The sequence below is a fragment of the Leptidea sinapis genome, chromosome 17 (assembly GCF_905404315.1).
Source record: "Leptidea sinapis chromosome 17, ilLepSina1.1, whole genome shotgun sequence".
NCBI lineage: Eukaryota > Metazoa > Arthropoda > Insecta > Lepidoptera > Pieridae > Leptidea > Leptidea sinapis.
Genome location: NC_066281.1, coordinates 2,056,598 through 2,079,150, shown reverse-complemented (window position 1 = coordinate 2,079,150; position 22,553 = coordinate 2,056,598). Strand labels below are relative to the sequence as shown.

Here is a 22,553-nt window from a genome sequence, read left to right as displayed (position 1 = left end):
ACTCAAACTGGCACGCACTTACAGAACCCAATTAAGAATTAGTAGTTGCCACCTTGACTTCACCAACATTGCGCACTTTACCGGGACACGGGACTACCTCAGCTGCTGGTGTTGGTATTGGTGTTGCTGCAAACCATATCCCTGATGTAGCTTTTGGAAGCATATATTACCAACATAAAAGCTATGGTAGCTAAGATCTTCATATTTAAAATTGAACTCAAGAACACATTGAGACAACATTTGAAAAATAAAGTATCTGAGGGAATTATTTCAATTATTAGTATTAAAGTTAAAATTAAAGATCCAGCAGACCATAACCTAAATTCATCAAGCGAAAATAAAATATAGATAGATTACAATATAAAAAGCACGAGGCTCATCCTTATGAAGAATAGAAAGTGTTAGCAAAAAGCAACACCAGTTAGTGGGTGACACAAACATATTGTTGGGAAGGTAAATGAGTCAACCTGAACTTCGTAGATGTCTGCTAAATGATATCGGGGCAACATGGTCTTCGCCGATGCTAATATGCTTGCCCAGATGCTTGTACTGAAATGAATAGGAGGACATGTGAAATGAATTGCGCTGTAATTGCAAAAATTTGACAGCCCATAAGCGATCTAAGACTATATGGTGATATTAAAATACAGACAGAAGCAACGACATCTATAAACAACAATGAACAAATACAGAGATGAGGATTTCATGGATTTCGACATAAAGTTCTTGTAAGTGTAGATCGTTGGACTAAATAATGAAGTGTGTGGGATTCAAAATATAAATTACACTACATTTGATGCCTTTGTCTGCCGTGATATGATAGATGCATTTGAATTTTCGTAATGCTAATGAAGGGAATAGTAATTGGTTATACGTGACTATGAGAATACGTTTTTCTTCAATATAATTTTGGGTAAAATCAGTAAAAATTGTAAAATTTATATCATCTTCATACCCTCTTTCGTAAGTAGTAAGGACCTGAAAATATTTCTTGAAAATGGTTTAAATTTTGTGTGTAATTACAATTTTTGTTTTATATTTTGTACATAGTTGAGCTCAATGTTATACAGTTTCTGCCTTGACAAGACTTTGCACAAGAAATACGAAATAGGTACTACCACTAGATAAATCTCAAAATATGTTTTACCTCTCTCTCTTTCGTAATTGTACGAGTCAGACCTTTCCCGGTGTCCTCCGGTGTGTGCAGGGGGATCAATAGAGGAAATAATTTGTTAGTAAATTTTAATTCTAGTGATTGTTATATAATATAATAGTTACATATGTAATAATGAGTTAGGTTTTTGGGGTAGTAAAATTCAGAGATGCGTATCGTCGACTCGTGGCTTTCAAAATGCTTGGTATTCGGTTAAATTCATAATTGTAAACAGAATTCCATGCAAGTTTTAGTTGAGAGTAAAATTAAAAACATCAAAACTTCAAAAAGTTTCAACTAGATGAATAAATGAAGAAAGTAAATAAATGTATTCGAACTCTTATAATACTTAGCTTAGACTGCGATAAAAATGTTTTCACTCCAAAGTAATCTCGTCGCATCTCCAAATTTGACGTTAATATATTAAAATTTCAATAGTCAGTACCCATTTTACGTGCTATTTGGCACTAAACAACAAATACCTACCTCCAGCCTACCTCTAAAAAGTATACAAGTACGCAGAATTCTATATATCTTCAGTGACGTATTAATCCTTAAATAATTAGTTGTTATAAGTGTTATATTGAATGGGTTACAAATGTTACAGACACGGCTTCCACGTTACAACATTGATATGAGCTCTATCTATACCTGAGTACAATTGAGTCTGCCTTAGAGTTCGGCCCGGGTAACCTAACCAACATATTCAATATAATCTAGAACTAAAATGTATTTAACATTAAGTAAGTCTTTTATTTGTTAACTGTCTATAAATAATACTTTTGACGGTCTTGAACCAAACTATTGTTGCATAACTTTATAATATAATCTAATTATTAAAAATTAATTATTTACTAAACTTAACTGCTCTCTATATCGAATGATAGGTAGATTTTGATGTCCAAAAAGTGATTTTATAATCCCAACTTAAATATAAACATTTTAATTTAAATCAAAGAAAATATGTCAATGCCTACTGCCTACATGGTAAAAGTCATCTTCATTAACAATCCCTTTGGGATGTGCATGAGTAAAGGGAATAAAGGATCCAGTGATAATCTTCAAGTCTCTCGTACAAAACAATATGAGTAATACATAATTTATTCAGTTAAACACTTTACTTTAACAGCCTTACTAGTAAACTTGATATAAATTTATACCTGAGAATTAACTAAGAATATGTAAAATGTTGACTATATCGCTGACAACACTGTCAATACAATGATAAATTTATAAGAGATTTCAACGTATATAGTCACTCATCACGATATCTCTGGAACCATTAGAGCTAAAGACTTGAAATTTGGTAGGAGTATTCTTTTCACTGAATAGAGGTAGAGCTAAGAACGGAATTTATGAAATTCCAAGTTTTTTTTTTATGAACAGAACAACGTCTGTCGGGTCAGCTAGTACAATGATAATTCTGAAGTTTTCCGAATATCGAGCAGCCTTGCAAATAAACGCGGGAAAAGTAATATGTGCGAATAAAACAATCATAAGAAATTTTTTGCATATTGCGATTCGAACGCAAAGCGGCGAGGTTGTGCTTTATAACCGACCTATCAAGGTCACACGATTTCCACTCTTTAAATTTTTTACATACATTTTTTTTTCTTATAGTCTTACACATTTTAAAAAGCACATCAATATAAAGCTGAGACACTAATGAATAATCCTAATTCTTTTTTTAAGTTGTCGTATTAATATAAAAAAAAGTTCTTAAAAAAATTTATCGTGGATGTCCATTAGTCTGTGGTTCAAAAAAACGGCGTGGTACGGATATCTCGAGAACGATTTGACAAAACGACTTAATTTTTTTTTCACAATTTTCAGAATTAAACAGAGAAGGTTCCTTTCGAAAATCACTACTGTAGGCCTACTCGTTTTTTTTTTTATGGAATAGGAGGACAAACGAGCGTACGGGTCACCTGGTGTTAAGTGATCACCGCTGCCCACACTCTCCTGCAACACCAGAGGAATCACAAGAGCGTTGCCGGCCTAGAGGAAGGTGTACGCGCTTTTCTTGAAGGTACCCATGTCGTATCGTCCCGGAAACACCGCACAAGGAAGCTCATTCCACAGCTTCGTGGTACGAAGAAAGCTCCTTGAAAACCGCACTGTGGAGGACCGCCACACATCCAGATGGTGGGGATGATATCCTAACTTGTGGCGTGTCGTGCGAAGGTGAAATTCGGCGGCAGGAATCAGGTTGAACAGCTCTTCGGAACACTCCCCGTGATAAATGCGGTAGAAGACACACAATGAAGCGACGTTTTTATGCGAAATTTAACTTTAAAAAAAATATAACAAGAGCGTTCGAGGCGTGTACTTTTGGATTTTCCAATTTTTGTTCTTGTTTTATTCTTCGATATAATTTATACTTAGTTTATTTGTAAGACCGTTAAACTCACTAGCGGATTATTTGTGCCATTTGGTGTCGATACACTTGGCTCGCTGGGGCCAAGAGGCACGGAGAATGCATCGTTTCAATGTAATGTAATCATAGTATTGTAAATATAGTAATAAGGTTTGTTTTGTTTGAATAATTTTGTAACCTACAGTTAGTATAGAAGGTATCCTACCTGGTTCCGCCTGTTGACGTGGAGCGTGTGGATTCGCCTGATGAAGTGGTGGCGCTCGACTCGGAGCGGTGACAGGCGGTGGGTGAGTTGCTAACCAATACGCCTGAAATCATTGTTGTATATTATGTATATATTGTAGCTAAGAACGTCGAGCCAAGAAGCGAGAACGGAGATTTTTTTTAATGAAAATAAGGGACAAGACGAGCAGGACGTTCAGCTGATGGTAATTGATACGCCCTGCCCATTACAATGCAGTGCCGCTCAGGATTCTTGAAACCCCCAAAAATTCTGAGCGGCACTACAACTGCGCTCGTCACCTTGAGACAAGATGTTAAGTCTCATATGCCCAGTAATTTCACTAGCTACGGCGCCCTTCAGACCGAAACACAGTTATGCTTAAACATTACTGCTTCAAGGCAGAAATAGGCGCCGTTGTGGTACCCATAATCTAGCCGGCATCCTGTGCAAATGAGCCTCCCACTGGTGGACTGGATGATTCGTGCGAAACGAATGCGGTCGAGAGCTGGCGCTGGACGAGCGCCGAGCATGCAGTCAGGTAAGAACTATACACTAGGTTAGTTAATATATCCATAAAGACCAAGTCAGATTAATCCCTAATTAGGAATTTGTCTAACTTTTGGAACGATAATTCTAAAATTTAAATTTAATCATGCATACAAAATCAGTGAATAATTGAGCACTGTCTAATTGGTTTAGTTATTTTATAAGTAAAAATACTCATACATAACGCAAAAAACGCGTGTCTTTTTGTTATAAAATAAATACTGAATAAATAATATATTAATAGAAGAAATAATCTCATCCTTACTATGAGATGTTTTTGTCTCAAATAGATAATGAAAAATATTTAATAATTTAATATTATTCAATGAAAACGTGAATGCACGCGATCTTATACTTTTTACAGGCTGCAAGCTTTGATGATTTATACATCTAGATTGACTATGACAGCTGTGAAAACGTTGAAAAAAAAATGAGAGAGAACTAAAACTTTTGAGCAATTCACGCAAACTAACAAAAAGTGTCATAGAAATCGTGGGTGTAAGACGTAGATTGGCACGCACACTAAACTAATATTGTTAGCCTGTTTTTATCACGGTTTTATCAGTTGTCTTATAGCAAGAGCCTATATCTAGATGTATTAACTATCTAAGGCAGAAGGAAGGTTAACTTTTTAACGGTCGTGTTCAATAGTATCTCTAGTTACGGATAAATTGCTATCACCGTTTAATGACAAGATCTTATCTATCCATAGTTATGTCCAATATAGTTATAGTCCAATGCTTTATGTCAATAGGTTATTGAAATGTAAGTAAGCGTAAAAATATGGAATGGTCTTCGTCTAGTAAGTAAAACTAAGGATATATAGGTTATTGAAAACGGCCATATGTTGATTGACCTTTGAGTATAATAATGATATATTTTCTTCCCTTACCTCTAGATAATCAGCTATGTGCTCACAAGCATCTTCGAGTTGATTTTCATCCAACACTACATCAAACATCTCCTGGGGGCACTGCGCCAGTTTTTCGGCAGCCACCATTTGTACGGATAAATTTTTGCTCTGTCCCTTGCCACGAGATTTTATTAACCGTTGTAGCACCTGCCAAGAAATACTTACATTATGAACGTCATTTAACCAGCTAAAGTTTAAAGAAAAAATATGTTACACAAAGTTTAAGGGAAAATAATTGAGTAGAAAGCCCAAAACACGAAAGCGTTGTAATAGATTAAATTTAAGCTCAATATTAATAGTATCTACAACTTCTTGTAGATACTATTAATATTGAGCATCTCTTTTCATCTCTCCAGATACTAAAACATTTGTCATTTCATCATAATATTAATTAGTAAAACCCTAAATCGTATAAATTAATACAATTTTCCAATTCAGATTAGAGTGGGATTCAGAGTACTTTTCTACAAACTATTTTAAATACAAGACTCGGCTTTTTGTACTAAAAATTTAGTGTAGCAATACAGAAAACAATATTCCAAAAAATGTCCTTACAAGCCATTTGTTATATAATAAATAGTATTAGATTTTGTAGTACAACAGTTTGAAACTAAAAGCAAGTCTGAAGTTATATTGAGAACCCACTTGCGAGCCAATTTGAAAGTGCACGTATTACTGATATGATGAACTGGGGAGAGTTATCACTGATAATTAAGATAATTGAAATATATTTTACCTTCGGACTGGATATCTTCAAATAAACTATAATTGGCGCGAGCGACGTTTTTGCGAGCTGTGACGGATGGTTGATAGTGTCACAGTCTAAAACCACCAGTTGCAAAGTCCGCGCCAGGTCAAATATCCTCTCAATTTCAGTCTGACAACAAAGCAGAAAACCTTACCTTAGGACTAGATATCTTCAAGTAAACGAGAGCAGGTGCGAGTGAAGTCTTAGCGAGTTGGGAGGGATGGTTGATAGTGTCGCAGTCCAGGACCACTAGCTGCAATGTCCGCGCTAACTCGAATATCCGCTCTATTTCCGTCTGATAATAATTTTTTACTTTAAGTGTAATTTATCCATTCATATTTTTTTACACAACACAATTTAGCGACATTATGTCTAGTTCAGCTATATTTGTTAAATAGCTCGTTAATTTTGGTATTAATTCGTGTCATCAGCGTTATTTCTTTTTAGTCAAATAGCAAAAAAAAGGTAAATTGACATTACAGGCTACGGATACCTTTTCAGTGTTATATAATTCTATTAATTCGAGTATTTTTAATCTATTGTTAAGTTTATTAGTAAAATCAACACATACTCCAAGCATTTTTTCATTAAGACTTATTAATTAGATTAGACTGTTAGCACAAAACTACGGAGTGCTTATTGCGAACCTGAACTTCAGCTAGACAATTGGATCTGGAATTAGCTCTATCCATAAGTGGTTTCTTCTGATTATTATTATTAAGTAATGATCGTTTTGCCAAAGAAATATCTGCCGAAACCCGAGTAATGATGATCCTGAAACATGAACACTATTTAGTACCTGTACTTCAGCAAGACACGTAGAACGGGAGTTAGATCGTTCCATTATTGCTCTTTTGGAAGGATTGTTGAGTAGGGACCGCTTCGCAAGCGATATATCCGCCATTACTCGTGTGATTATTATCCTGAAATGTTTATTTCCATTTAACCAAAGATTTCTTTATCATAATAATTGGCATTCTTATGATTACAAATTTTCTAAACATTACTTGAATCAAACAGAAACCTCACCTCCCTTCAAACCGTCTTTTAAGGAAATCAAATAACGCTTTTTGCATCATATCTGTGACCTCGTAGCCCTTCAATGACGGTCCCACAAGCACTACAGGTCGCATGGAAGGGACTACATCATACGGAGATGAAACCTCCTGCTTCTTGAAGAAAGGTTTTCGTTTCTCTTTTCCCGTGGGAAGTGCAGCTCCAGCGCCACGATTTCTAGCTGCTGTATCTGAATCTTCACCTGAAAAACAATATATCTCTAAGATGACATTTGAATTTAAGACCATCAGTTTAATCTCCAAGGGGATTCTATACTTTGGCTTTATCTTTAAAAGGAATTAAGCCAATAATTGTACCATGCTTTGGAACACTGATTTCATATTACCAGGCAGGTATTAACTACACATCAATATTAAACAATTACATGTAATTGCTTTATAACAAATGCAGTATTTATTGTAACATTGAGAATTAAACTTCACAAAGAGCTACATTTTATACATATACAGGAGTAAACAATACATGACAATTTTATTTAATATGTAAACATATTATTGATTCCAAATTATTTTAAGAACATTACCAATTTTTAATAATAATACCATTACCAACACTGATGTCCAAGGAAAATGCAATGAATAGTGCAATGTAATAAGCGAAAGAACAATCACATATACGAACAATGCATTCGGTCCCAAATATACAAACAAAAGTTGGATAAATTTCCTGGTTAAGTGCAAATGAAATGTTCTTACCTCTGTCATATGTTGCGATATCTGAAAACATGAGATTTATGAATATGAATATTAAAAAAACCAGGAAATAAACAACTTCCCTCAAACAAGAGACGTGAAATGATGACGGTACAATGCAGTCTCAAATTTAGTGAATAAATTAAAATCACAAGTGACATCCATTATGTATACTTTTGTTTAAAATTTAGTAGAATTAATAATTGTTAATTATTACTTATTAATTAATGTGTGATGTAATGGCAATGCAACAACGGTACCGGAAAAGGATTGTTGGCAGACGAAATAGACGGTCATTGAAGATTTTATTCAGATTACGGGCAAGAACTGGCTATGCTTGACCAAATATAGGAAAAAATAGAAGCAAATGGAGGAGTCCTTTATCCAAGGAGGGATCCATATCAAACATTAAAATATTAACCACACTAATACTTAGACAATAATATAATAACAATAATACTTTATTTCATTTTCTTTTACACTCACTGCAAATAACTTAAATTACTAAATGTACAATATTTATTACATAATACCAATTATTTACATCTTTTTATCGCTAATTGTAACAAAACATTGAACATTGAAAATTTGGTTTTGCAGTGATATTAAAAGACCTTTGACCCCGAAACTAGTTAAAACTGTATCTTCGGGGTCAGTGATTCCTCGACAAATGACAATGACAAACGAAACAAATTTAAAAAATAAAAATTAAATGTGAATGTATATGTGTGTGTGTGTGTGTGTGTGTGTGTGTGTGTAATTCTTAGTGAGTAGGTTACAGTAGACTTTCCGTTTCTGAATATGATAATTGTTTAAGATAAGTGGTGGTTTTCTTTTTTACCTCAAAATTGCTTAGTGTGTAGATAAAAGTCTTCTCATGAATCTTATCGTAAAGCTTAGAGGAGAGAGCATCATATTGACGTTTTGCGAAGGCCGTTTTACATTTTGTTATGGGACATATATGGGTGCGGCGTCGTTCAAGAACAGTCACGTTGAGGGGTAGGGTCGCATGTTTTCTTAATACACTCCGAAGAATATATAGTTGCCGGACCGTTAAGACTTGGCATTCTGAGTAAAGGAGGTTGGTAGAGTATCGGATAGGTTTATAAAGCATTATCTTTAGAATAGCTCTTTGAGCTCTTTCCAGACTTAACATAATAGTTACGCGGGATCCACCCCAAACAGGGATACAATAGGTCAAAAGTGATTGGCATAAGGTAAGGTATACAGTTTTCACCGTATTGGGATCAGTCAAGTGTCGTAACGTCTTAAATGTGTATATTAATTTCATTTCCGCAGCCTCACTTTTAACGCTTCTATTTGTGTATGCCATTTCAGGTTAGAGTCTATGTGGATTCCGAGGTATTTTACGCTGGAGATAATATTGAGAGAGGGGCAGTTACAGGTGGGTGTTATTGGATGACAAGTATGTATAATGATATTTGAGTTTTCAGGTGGAACCGAGGAAGCAGATGTTAAGGAAAAAGGAAGAATTTGTGTTTTCCGGATATTTAGTGTGAGTAAATTAGTTGAAAGCCAATCGGCCACGATGTTAATCGCTTCTTGTGCTTGCTGTTTGGCACTACTCCAGTCATTACCATGTACAACGAGTGCGGTGTCATCTGCATACGCGTATATGCTGCAGTATGGTATGTTTAGTTTGCACAGATCGTTGACATACAGCTGGAAGAGTGTAGGTCCCAAGATACTGCCCTGCGGGACACCGTGGTCAATTAACTCCGTGTCACTGATATGCTTGTCTATTTTCACACTCTGTTGCCGATTCAAAAGATAACTCCGGAAAACTCCCAACGCTTGACCTCGAATTCCATAACGCTCTAACTTAGTGATTAAGGTCGGAATTGATACCGTGTCAAAGGCTTTGGAAAGATCTAAGAAGATTGCAAAACATTTTATTTTATTATCAAGTTAACTCACTACGTTACTACTAAGATTTGTGGTTGCAACTTCTGAAGATATACCCTTTCTGAACCCGAATTGATTTTTAGCTATTATGTCATATTTATTGAGAAATTTAACAAGATGGTTGTTAAGTATCCTTTCCAGGACCTTGGACAAACCGAAATCGGCCTATAATTAGATACGTCCCCTTTATCCCCTTGTTTATAAATGGGACTGACTAAGGCTCTTTTCATTACCTCAGGAAACACACCCGTAGATATGGAAATGTTACAGATATGTGTGATTGGAGGTATCAGGACTTTTTTGGACGCTTTGATTACCAAGGGTGTGATTCGGTCCCAACCCGGAGCAGAGTCGTCTCGTAGTCCACAGATTATGCGTTCAACTTCATCAGTACCAATCTCAAGGAGAACAAGGGAGTTCGATTGTGTGGCGGTTGTCAGTGACTCCATTCTTGTGGTATTGGGAACAATCTTAGCTGCTAGATTTTTAGCTAAACTCACAAAGTGCTTATTAACTGCATTAACTGCAATATGAGGATCATCGTATAAGGTAAGGAGAGGCTGTGAGGACTCTGGTTTCCGAGTTGAATTGAAATTTGTAGCAGTTTTAACCACCTTCCACATGGCTTTTGGATTTTTATGTGTTTTCAAAAACTCATTTTTTTGAAATTCACGTTTCAGTTTATGCAGAAGGTTACTCAGAAAATTACGGTATCTTTTATATGTTGTATCAAGAATGTGATTAGTAGGGTTTTGACGTAATTTTTTATGTAAGTTGTCTCTATTACGCATACATTGAAGTAGACCTGGAGTTATCCAGGGCTTTATGTTATGTCTTTTTCGAGATGTGACTATTAAATTTGTAAAAAGGCTCATAGTGTTGGTAATTATAGAAGTTAGTCGGTTAGTTGCCAAATCTGCGTCCATAGTAGACATGATAGAGGAAAAGTCGGATGTATCGAGTGCCTTCCGAACACCTTCATAGTCTACGCTAGTTTTAGTCCTGTTTGAATTATCGCCATGATGTAATCGACCACGGTCGATGCTCAGCATAATGGGAAGATGATCAGTTATAGGGGAATCAAAGACTATAGCTTTAGAAGTGAGGTTTGTTTTTAAGAGTATATGATCCAAGCAATTGTGTATTCTAGTAGGGAATGTGTGGGCCGGTAATAAACCTAGAGCAGCCGTAGATGTCAGGTAGTAATCCGAACATCTGTCGGTATTATTGGGCTTAATGTCTATATTTATATCCCCCAATATGGCAATATTTTTAAACATATCTAAGCTGGAGACTACAGTTGTAAGAGAATTTATGAAGTTGTCTATGTTGGAATATGATGGGGAGCGATAGATACCGATAAACGCAAAATCTTTTCCAATGGTACATATTATGCAATTTCCATCCTCAAATTTAGGTTCCCAGACTATAACGTCCAAATATTGTTTAACGTACATCACTACGCCGTCGTTCTGCAGTTTGTTATTGTGGGTACAATATGAAGCGTAACCATCTAGTGGCGGTAATTGATGGGTATTTTTAAGCCAGCACTCACTTAGAATAAGAATATCAACGTCAGAGCCCAACCTGCTAAGAAAAACTGTCAGCTGATCAAAGTTTTTATTTATACTCCTGATATTTATATGAAGGCTTTTAATACATCTAGCGGGGTTACCTATTATTTGTAAGAATTGATCGTGTGAGCACTGAAAAGAGTTTGCGACACTAAAAGCATCTATTTCGTTTGTGATTAGATCAAGCATTGCAAAGATTTATTAACAAAATATAGCACGGACAAGGACGGCTAGTGTAAAGTGTATTTTTAAATATATCAATTTTCAAATAAATGGGTTTATGTTTATCAATTATCTTAAATAAGAGATTATCTGAATTCATGAATAAGCTATTAATGCTAAAATAGTCATAAAGTATGTAAATCGAATTTGTGTATGTTATGATTCTGTTTTTAGAAACGTGATAAGTGTGTGTTGCAATTATTAAAAAAATAGAGTTATAAAGAGATATTTGTGTGAGTTTATAATGTTCGTGTAAGAAGTGTGTTTTACATGGTTTGTTAGTAATAAAATGATAGATTTTTCTTAACATAGTATCTGATAACAGCAACGATCGTACGGGAGTAATACTTAGTCATAGTTTTTGATCAAGATCTTGTAGGCACTGCTCAGATTTTATCAGGATTTGTCTGAGCCCTTGATCCTTACGAAGGAACACCTTGGAGTTCGAAGTCCAACAAAATTTATACCCGTTGTCTCTAGCGTACGTCCGAGCTTGGTAGAATAGCTTTTTTATCGAAGCGGGCAAATGGTCATCGACAAAGATGGGTTTCTTCTCTCCAGACAGTCCAATGTGTTGTGTATGTAATTTGTTGTGTTCGCGATTTATTGAAGTTGCGAACAGAGGCGAGGAGATCGTATTTTTCCTGTACTCTAGTGAAATCTACTATTATGTTCCTAATAGATCCAGGTTTTCCAGTACTGCGGTAAACGTCACGAAGGCCCGCTAGCTGCAGTTTAGTGTTCACTGTTTTTGCTATATCGGAAACAGTCGTGGTTAGATCTTCTTTAGATTCATTATTCTTTTCAGGGACACTGCGTATTTCTACAGTTGAAGAACGCGTCATCCGGTTCATCTCTTGAATTTTTGATTCTAATAGCAATATACTGCTTCTGTTTGCCTTATTTTCTTTTTCCAATGTTATCATTTTTAAATGCAATTCTTCGTATTGTTTATTAATAAATTCTAGGGATCGCTCAATGTCTTGGTTAGATTTTTGTATGGTATTACATTGAGATTTGACTTCTGCTAGATCAGAAACAAGCTTCTTTAGAATTGAGTCTTGGGCATTTTTCCATGATGCAAGAGCAGAGTTTTGTTCAGTTTTCCAGGAGCAGAGCATATTTTTGATTTCGTCCTTTAACTCCGATAATCGATCAGTTTCACTGTGAGAGTCAGTACGCAAGCGTTTACTCTTTACCGACACGAAGGAGCTGTCATACTCTTGGCTCACTTTGCTAGGAATATCGGGTTCCGACTGAACCTGCTTATTAGCACTGGCGTTCGACTTATTCGGCGAATGTTGGAGCGGCATTGTAGCCTGTGGTTGGTGTTAATGGCAATATGGAGTGTAAATAAAACGAGTTAATGGCAGTCTTACTCTCTCGGCCTCTGACAGGATGCACCAATTGATTAGTTAAAGAGCAAAATTGGGAGATCATCAATTATATATTCCAGTAGATAGTTTCATAAAAATAAGGATAATTGAATTTATAATTAAATAGAAAAAAAAAAGAGCAAAGAAGAACAAAAAAAAAAGTATAAACTTGGGATTTGAACTATAGTCATTTCAGTATCAGTCCGCAATGTAATAACGAAGCTACACAGTATTTGTAGAACAGTTTGAAATAAGTCAAATACAGCACTTTGAGCAATTCTAAAATAATTATTTATACACTCCTCATTTTATAAAGATAAAAGAATATATTTTTGTTGTTACTCACTTATTCACAATAAAGATTCGCACGGTGAGGGACAGCTTCGTGTGTAGATTTAAACTGACGAATGATTATTCTATTATCTCTATATTCAAATAATATTCTTGTTCTCGTTGTTGTGGTGTGTCTCTTCTAATCATACATAGAACGTGATAGTGCAATAAAGTTTTTACAGTGCTTTGTGCCAGATCCACTGAAAATATTGATGCAATACCAATTTATCTTCAAGCAAGGACACTAATCAAGGTATTAAACACTGAGGTAACATTATTTTTGTAACAGATATCTGTTACAAAAAATTATATAATTAAAAACTTAATTTTAACGGAAACTATGTTCACACTAAAAAAAAAGATGGAGGAATCCAACTAACATTACTAACTTCTACTGTACAACTTACTGTGTAAAATATTTATTATAATATATTCTATACTTGTAGATATGGAATATTAAACGGCATATTATTCAAATTCAAATTCAAATGTTATTTATTCAAAATAGCGATATTATGCAATCGAAACAGTATGCCTCATACATGAAAAGAACGGGTACAAGAATAATTTTTTTCATAAAGATAACATACACACATACAGTAAAATTTATTATTTAATAGCCTGAGGGCAGTCGCTGCATTCCCAATCTGTGTTATCATTTATGTTATTGTAACCATGTTAAAGTGCCACACAAACGATTTTTTAACAATTATTATTATGATTGTTATAATGACAATGATGCTTGAGTGTACTGTGTTTATTGATGACGTGTGACGCCACTTGTGATTAAATAATAGATTACAGTTAAATTCAAACAACATCAAAGAATGTTAATCACTCTCTTGCATTTTCAATATAAATATCTTCAACTCGATACAATGAAAGTATATTTTAATTTTCGAACGTGTTTGAATCGAGAATAATTTGTTATATTATGTATGACAAGCAATGACGTTCTATACATATAGACATATCAAGTCATATAAAAATAAATATGGAACATGCCACAAACTGCACCATAATAAGCTTGGTCTGCTGTGTGTATACACGTATTGACTTCAGTTGTTTAAAATATTCTTGGCGAATAAGCAGCAATTGAAAATATTTAATCAGTTCAGATTTGCTTCGGACAGTCACTGTCCGAAGTCCTGTTGACACACGACTAAGGAGAAAAGATTTGCTTACTACGGACTAGTAAAAAAAGAAGGACTCCGCGCCGCGATATTAGCAAGTGAAGCACCTTTATGCTAGTGTGTGTGCGGTTACGGTGTATACCAGTTACACAATTTTTTCTCCCTTAAATAATCATATATCCACAAATACTTTTATATTATTGTTTTTACACTTTTTCACAACGCACGACGGCATTTTTAAAATATTTTATTGAGACGCAAACTGATCTGTCACAAACGATGATAATTCTCATAATGGCCGCCTATCGTGTAAGTGTGTGCGTGGGGCTATGTATTTAAACGTTTAATCGGCTTGTTTTGGTGCTACACTGTTATGTAAGGTGACACGGAGTCCTTATTTTTTACTGGTCCGTGGTGCTGACATTGTCTTTAAGCACACTTTTGCTGTTCCGCTATCAGACTGTGAATGATATGTCCTTATTTGTTGTATAGAATGTCATTGATGACAAGACATAAAAAAGAGACAACGTAAAAAGTATCGCATTGAAAAAGCAAGATGATAAATCAAGATTGGAAAACCAATAAAGTTAACTGCGTTGTACAAATCTTGCACTTGATAAAACGATTCGTAACAAAGAACAATTGAAAATTTTCGTTAGATAGTTCCTTGAAAAGAGTTGTATGAATTCAATTCAATTCCAATTTATTAACAACAATAATATAGTTTTTGTTACTTTTCATCGTTTCATGTCATGCGAAATTTTAAGCATTTTATTGGCAACAAGTCTTAAGAAATTGCAATAAGTGATCTGTGATTTGTAAAATCAATAAAACCTGTTGCTAATATTTTTGACACACCTCACTCTCAACTTATAATGCTTGATTTACTGGAAGTTATACCAAGATGCACGTTAGTAAGTATCAAAAATAGCATTTGTCATGTCTCGTGCATAGATTTCTGATATTTTTGCTTGGGTACTGTCGCTGATATATTGATCAGTGTGACAACCGAATAATTGTTATTGTATTGTCCAAATAAATATTTTTTGAAGTTACACTTCTTTAGGCGGAAAAAGTTTATGAAAAAATTATGAGAGTGAAATTTTATGATGCGCTCGCATCACTGTAACATAAAAGTAACAGGGTGAACTTGGTTCCTAAAATTTTCTGACGTTTGCGACAATCGTTCTTTTTTTTGGTTTCTTCGTCCATTATTAGGATAGGCAAAGGGTTCAAGCCCGTACAGCCGTATTCGTCAAAGCCATCGTTGCAAGATTTTTACAATATTGTTCTTTCTACAAACATATAATAGCACGAGGAATAAATAAATTTAAGGATTTTTGCTTTGTTAGGCAAGAAGAAGCATAACTTCTTGCGTGCATACATAAGTACACACACACTATTATTTTAGAATTCCTTGGTTAAACTTAGAAATAGTAGTAATAAAGTTAGGGAAAAAATCAGCTATCTGCATCTTGATGTACCAGGCAATCATAAGTGGAGAGGAGTATAGCTAAGTAAGAGCATGACGTGCTATATGGTAGCGCGTGACGTACCGGGTGTGGGGGGAGTGCTACCTCGGCTCGGTATCATCGGCGGAGGGCCATGTGGGGCCAGGCCCGAGGACGGCCGGGGATACCGGCCTCTCGCCGCAAGCGAAGCCCGAACTGATTCCAACTTCACCGGAGACGGAATGAACCCGACATCGCATCCGTCCTTCACGAGGCGACCGATCCACCAATGGTTGTCGTATTTCTCCTGAAATGTCAAAGTACAAAATTCCTTATCCAATATTAGTATTACCACGTATAAAGTAAAGTGACCTACAAGAATAAAGTGATTTGATTTGAAAGAAGGTCAAAATTTTGGGTAACTGTGATTTAAAAACTGGTTATAACTGGTTCAACATACTTTAAGAAACCTGACATTTCTGAAGGTTGAAAAGTGAAGTCTTATTGAAAGTGAAGTAAACTTTTTTTTGGATAGATTTTTAGAAACAAATTTAAAGTATAGAAAAATCTCATTAATAAATTAAAATTACCGAACTTGCAGCTATTAAAAATGAATTAGAATGATACTAACTCCGAAATGCAAAGTGATATCATCGTATTTCCAAGCAAATAAGCTTAATCAGATGTTCAATTTATAGGCTGGCCTTTTTCTCAGCTACATTGGAAAATTAGCCATTCAAATAAAATAAAATACTGGCATTCAATTATTGTTTTATGTTCTTCTAACCAAACTGAATCAACCTTTACTACCTATTATTATAAATTCATCAATATTCACTTCATAAAAAGCTAAACGGCAATCAACAACCTAGTTAAGCGTTGCGTAAAACGACTCGGCTAGTTGTTTCAGCCATTTCATTAAACTGCATTTAACGAACAAGCTTACTATCCAACTAACTGGCTGATTAATCCTGATGGCTGAGAAATATATATTAAAGGGTTATATACCGAGATGCGTTGTCGATTTAAGGGTGTATGCCTTTAGCTTGATGATTTAAGTTCCTGGGTACCTTCAAAAAGGTGTTAGGTAGGCAAATGCTCCTGTAATTTTTTTGGTGTTGCAAGAAAGTGTGGGTGGCGCTGATTTGGTGGTGATTGATTATGGTTATGGTTTGCAAAGTGGCTCTGGTCCAGTTCAGTGCAGCCCTGTCTACTGCGACCAATGTGATCTATTGTGATAGCCACTATTAACTATAAATCACTCCTAAGATTGATTCTATTCATGAATCTTATTATATCTTTTTCAGTGGTCTGACATATCTCAAGTGGTTGAAGAATTGTACTTCCCAAAGAGATGCTACGTTTACGCATTAAAGGACCACATTCAGAGAGAATGTGTAGCTGCACTGTTATAGAATCTACACGCTCTGCAATCTCTGAGACCTAAGATTGAGAGGTGCTTGTTTAATCTGCAGTGCCCCGTTAGTGTCCTGGTTAAAATGCGTAAGTTTTCTCTACTTAGCCCTCGTGCCTCATGCGCAGCCTTCTTGTTGAAGGCTTGGATTAGGGTTTTGGAATGGGTTAAGCCCGAAGTGTTGCTCCAGAGTTTAAATGCACTCTTGTGAACATGCTGTATCAAGGGTTGATTTAACAAGACTCTTTGGGACACCACAGAAGGGTTCAGGGCTAAATTGAGTGCTTTTAGCACCAATTCTTGCAAGTTCTTCGGCGTGTTCATTGCCTTCGATCCCGGCATGTCCTGGAACCCATCGAAGTGTAAGTCTGTTAACTCCTCCCTCTTCTATTAAAAATTAATAATAATGAAATTTTACTAACCTTAATGTGAAGAAACTCGCGCACATCAAACGAGATGGCGCTGCCGTGTACGGGCGAGTCGTCGTCGACGTTCGCGTCGTACGCGACATTGGTGCGGACGGCAAACGCCACCGGCTTCGACTGGAAATAAAATAATACATATTTAGTAAAAACCACAAATTATAACATCAAGAAAATTTATTGGAGTAGGCGTTTCATTGCGGAAATCCATAATTATCCAAATGTTTTAAGTTTTATTAAATGCTCATTCCGCCAACATTTGTCTTTAAACAATTCGACAGGTGTTTCGCCTCTACACGAGGCATCCTCAGGAGATGTTGTCTTGCCTTACTCTGGCACGAGACTAACTTCATATTGTACTTCACTTCTTATAACTTCAAGCTTACTTAATTACTTTAATAACACATTAGTGGAATTTGCATCTAAATTGATTAAACGTCAGATTAGCGGGAGCTATCGTACAGACAAGCATTCCAAAAACCATAATATCTACTGTGTCGAGTAATCGAGACACCGATAGCTTCACCGATATGTGTAATTTCTATGCAAGCTTTTTGAGTTGTTAAAAACTTTATTAAAAACTTCTTAGATTTGTTTGGCAGTGTGTAGTTGATTGCTTTTGATTTCTCTAAAAAAAGCTACTGATAAAATGTACGTGCGTTATTTAAGACTATATCTATGTTTGTAAAGAGTACCATGCAATAGTATTTTAATGCTACAACTGAAATAAAATAAATAAACTTTAAAGTAAGAAGTAAGAATACAGAAATAACTACCTACAGCTGAAAGAGAACTTAATAAAAATAGCAATCTGACATTATATAAAGTTAGAAGATTTTATCTGAAGGTTTTGAAGCCATAAACATGAAGCCTTACGTACCAGATTTTATAGAATAAAGGTCAAGCCTAATCTGCCCACTCAGATTGTTAGTATAATAGTATACACAATATGCATTCAGAGTAAATTTTGTTGGAAAATCAGCATGTTAGGAAAGTCATAGATAATGTCAGGGAAATTTATAATTTTATCTAAAAATCCTTAGTTTGATAAATATGAATTGATTGTGTAAAAATATTTTTTAATATCCTTAGTTTTAATTAAAAATTTGATTATATTTTTGGCATATCTGATTTAGGATATAGGTATTTTATATGAAGTTTTTTTTTTAAATATATTGCTAAAATATTTATTTCTAACTTACATTGCTACCGTAAGTTAAATGTTTCAATTATTCTTCTTGAGTCATGTAGTGAATTTAAATGTTTTATTAAAAAATGGCTCTGTCGTAAATCCTATTACTCCACAGTTGAATGTCTAAGTTATTATCTTATAGCAATAGCATTGACAGTACAATATTGTAGATTTTGATTAAAAAGAGAGCAAAAAAAGGAATGCTGGGAGAGTTTCTTGCACCGCTTCTTGTCTCTCCGAGCGCCATTTGTTTCCGAAGCGGTAGTAGTATCTAGTTTATTAGAAATGACATCAAAAGGAATTCAAAGGAATTAGTTTTGAGAAAATAGATGCCTTTTATGCCTTTTAAAGAAGGTTCAAAGTCACACCGTGTTTTTAGTTTTTAGTCTGCCATTAGATTAAAAATTGTATGGACAAATTGGAAATACAACATCTGTCAACAATACAAGATCAACTAGCTGACCCAGCAAACGTTGTATTGCCATATAAAGTAATTAAAATAAAATTTTGGGGTATAAAAAATAGATGCAACCGATTTTCAGATCTACCAAATATATAGTACAACAATTATTGTATTCGATTGCCATCTTACAACCCTATAGCGGATTTGTCGATGGAACAGAATAATATAAAAATCGCAATACAAAAATAGTTGTAGATCGTAGAAGGGTGAAAATTTGAAGTTGTATGTATTTTTCAATCCTGTATGTATAATCATAACAAAATGAAAATAAAAAAGTTGTCAAAAAAAATTATATTTAGAGGTGGGTCACCATTATAATTTAGGGGTACGAAAAATAGATGTTGGCCGATTTTCAGACCTACCCCATATGTACACAAAATTTCATACAAATCGGTTCAGCCGTTTCGGAGGAATTTGGTAACAAACACCGGGACATGTGAATCTTATCTTTTAGATTAGATTATTGTTTTTAAGTTGAAAAATTGCAATTCCGGTGAATGGAAGCGCTGAGTCCTGATGGCCAGGATATCCACAAAACATAATCCGCATGCGAGTTGAGAAACATTTCAGCCTACCCTCGCTTTGTCTAGCTGCAACAGGGCTTGCGCTTCCTTCTCTCTCCTTTGTGATTCCTTGTCCTCGTCCAAGGACAGCTCCGAAGACGGCTGTGAATAGTTAGAATCCGCCGATCCCTGAAATTGTCAGTATCTTTTTAACACTCTAAAATACACCAGTTCGAGGCACCTATGCACAGAATGCCGGCTAGATTATGGGTACCACAACGGCGCCTATTTCTGCCATGAAGCAGTAATGTGTAAACATTATTGTGTTTCGGTCTGAAGAGCGCCATAGCTAGTGAAATTACTGGGCAAACGAAACTTAACATCTTATGTCTCAAGCTCAATCCTGAGCGGCACTACATTGTAATGGGCAGGGTGTATCAATTACCATCAGCTGAACGCTTTACTCATCTCGAATCTTAGTTTCATAAAAAAAAAACTATTGACGCTTGTATCACATATTTAATATAGACACGGACCTCTTTACTTCTAAAAAGTTTGCCTGAACCCTAAAGGATATTTGCAAGATCATTTTCATCAATACGGACATTATGCAAATTTTGTTCTTTATTTCCTAATGGGTAAACATAAAAATAACAAAGGCATTGAAATGCTGCCAAATCCGAAAATCCTACACTAGTTATAGTTCTTACTAAAAACATTACTGTTATAATTTGTTACAATGGAAACAGTGCCACCAACTTGGGTTGTATTCGATTCTTCATTTGCTTATTTTTCTATATGAGCTCCGTTATCTTCTATAAAGACTTTATCTTCAATTGAAAAATCAAAATCAATAATTTATTTACCTGGAACCTATGCATTTTTGTTGGCATTATTTAATTTTACAATTACATCACCAATTCTCCATTCATTAAAGTTTTAAAGAACAATAGTTTTATAAATTTCCCTGATTACTATTCGTTAAGAAAAATAAGAAAGATTATTTTAAGGTCTTATATTAGAAAAGGACATGCAGTCATATTCATAGAATATAGCAAAAACATCTTACCAAAGGTTTGTAACTTTTCATTGGTCGTGCTCGAAGAGGCGTGCCGACTGCATGCAACGTACAGGACATAGACAGACATGCCGTTAATAAATTAACAAAAATGCATAAATAAATAACAGTAATTAATAGCTGGCAGTAGATTAGTTAGATCATGCAAAGTCGGAAGCAAATATTAACTAAAAATAATAGCATAGGAGTATGAATTTAATAAATTATAGTTAACGATTTCAATAGAAACCATGAGAGTGTCATATTTTTTCAAAGGCCTCGGGCGGCAATTGTCAACAGCTACGTTGCAAAAGATGAATAAGTTGAAGACTGTATAACTTGCTTTTCCTTTTATTATTTTTTTTAGTTTGTTTAGTTAAGAATTTTATTTTTTTGAAAATGAGCGATTCATTTTAAACTGTGAATATTCGAGTGAATTTTAATTATTGCACTATACAAAATTTAAATTACTAGTAAAATGAATAATTGTTTCATTAATACTTTCTTTATTTGTATATAATCAGTAATAAATGATATTAGGTTACTACTAGGACGGGTGTTTTAATGTTAGCAGTAAGCTAACTGTTCCAGAATCTTTTAGAGGATTCAAATTCTGGGTTTAGATAAAGTCTTGTATGCAACTGTTGATAATTAGGTATTAAAACACTCATGTGATACTATTATCACACTCGGCTTCGCCTCGTGAGATAAATCCACATTCGTGTTTTTATAACCCTTATTACAGAACAGTTGCATAAATAACTATTACGGCGCGCGACGTTCTAGTAGTGTGGAACGCGCGTAAACGAAAATGTTCTTTTTTTTAAATTCATACAGATACCACGCATCGAGCAATAAGCATAGGAGTGTTGTTATGAAATTCAGTACAACATTACAACACTCTTTTGGATGATGTAATGTTTATTAGAACATTGGGTGTTTTAATGTTGGCAATAAGCTAACCGTTTCAGAATCTTTAATAGAGGATTTAAAGCATGGGTGTAGATAAATGTTATTACTCTATGATAAAGCTTCGCCTCGTGTGATAAATCCATATTCGTGTTTTAATACCCCTTATTACACAACAGTTGCATAAATAACTGTTACAATATATTTAATTATAATCCTGAATACATTACTCAAGTGAGCTTCGCTCTGACTGATGGTGATCTTTTAGTCATCTCGAACCAAATTGACACGAATGAGTGTTACATACCTCAGTGAGACACCTCAGTCTAATTCAATACCCAAAAAGTAAAGAGTTCAGCACTTCTAAACAGTGCTTTTAATTATAAATATTTTTTTGTACATGAATGAAAACAAAATAAGAATATAATATTTTTATGCTACATACTTTATAAATGTAATATGCTATACTTAGTCTGGCCACAAATACTGTTACAATTAAAAATAAACATAATATTACATTTGAATTTGGAATCTGTCATATTTATATGATTGTTCATTGAATTTTCTCATTTTGGCGCCAATATATTGTACAATATTTTGCGATATTAAAATGGAGTGCGGTGATAAAGAGAAACGAATCGCTGTGATTGCATTACACAAAGTAGGTATGGAGCCAAATGCAATTTTTAAAACTCTCCATACGCTTGGTATTAGTAAAATGTACAAATGATAGGCATCCTCAGGTTGTGTTGTCTCGTGTAGAGGTGAAACACGTGTCGAATTGTTTTTTCAAAACAAATATCGGCGGAATTAACACTAAAGAAAACTTAAATCATTTGTATAATTATG

At 34.7% G+C, this 22,553-nt stretch overlaps 1 protein-coding gene across 4 annotated transcripts in view; it reads right to left on the bottom strand.

Annotated features, from left to right (window-relative positions):
- The window catches only part of LOC126969094 (voltage-dependent L-type calcium channel subunit beta-2), a 269,340-nt gene that overhangs the window by 8,609 nt on the left and 238,178 nt on the right, over window positions 1-22,553 (bottom strand). For 2 of the 4 annotated variants that reach the window (XM_050814399.1, XM_050814400.1), the window contains exons 2-11: window positions 19,811-19,927; window positions 17,581-17,700; window positions 15,850-16,051; window positions 7,733-7,753; window positions 6,990-7,218; window positions 6,608-6,734; window positions 6,115-6,255; window positions 5,192-5,359; window positions 3,737-3,838; window positions 1,148-1,214 (exon numbers count right to left, since the gene is read on the bottom strand). In XM_050814399.1, the coding sequence (XP_050670356.1) occupies window positions 1,148-1,214; window positions 3,737-3,838; window positions 5,192-5,359; window positions 6,115-6,255; window positions 6,608-6,734; window positions 6,990-7,218; window positions 7,733-7,753; window positions 15,850-16,051; window positions 17,581-17,700; window positions 19,811-19,927 (1,294 nt within the window). Of the gene's footprint in view, window positions 1-22; window positions 127-467; window positions 550-1,147; window positions 1,215-3,735; window positions 3,839-5,191; window positions 5,360-5,948; window positions 6,090-6,114; window positions 6,256-6,607; window positions 6,735-6,759; window positions 6,884-6,989; window positions 7,219-7,732; window positions 7,754-15,849; window positions 16,052-17,580; window positions 17,701-19,810; window positions 19,928-22,553 lie in introns of all 4 variants that reach the window. The other 2 variants (XM_050814402.1, XM_050814401.1) reach the window with 2 other exon arrangements.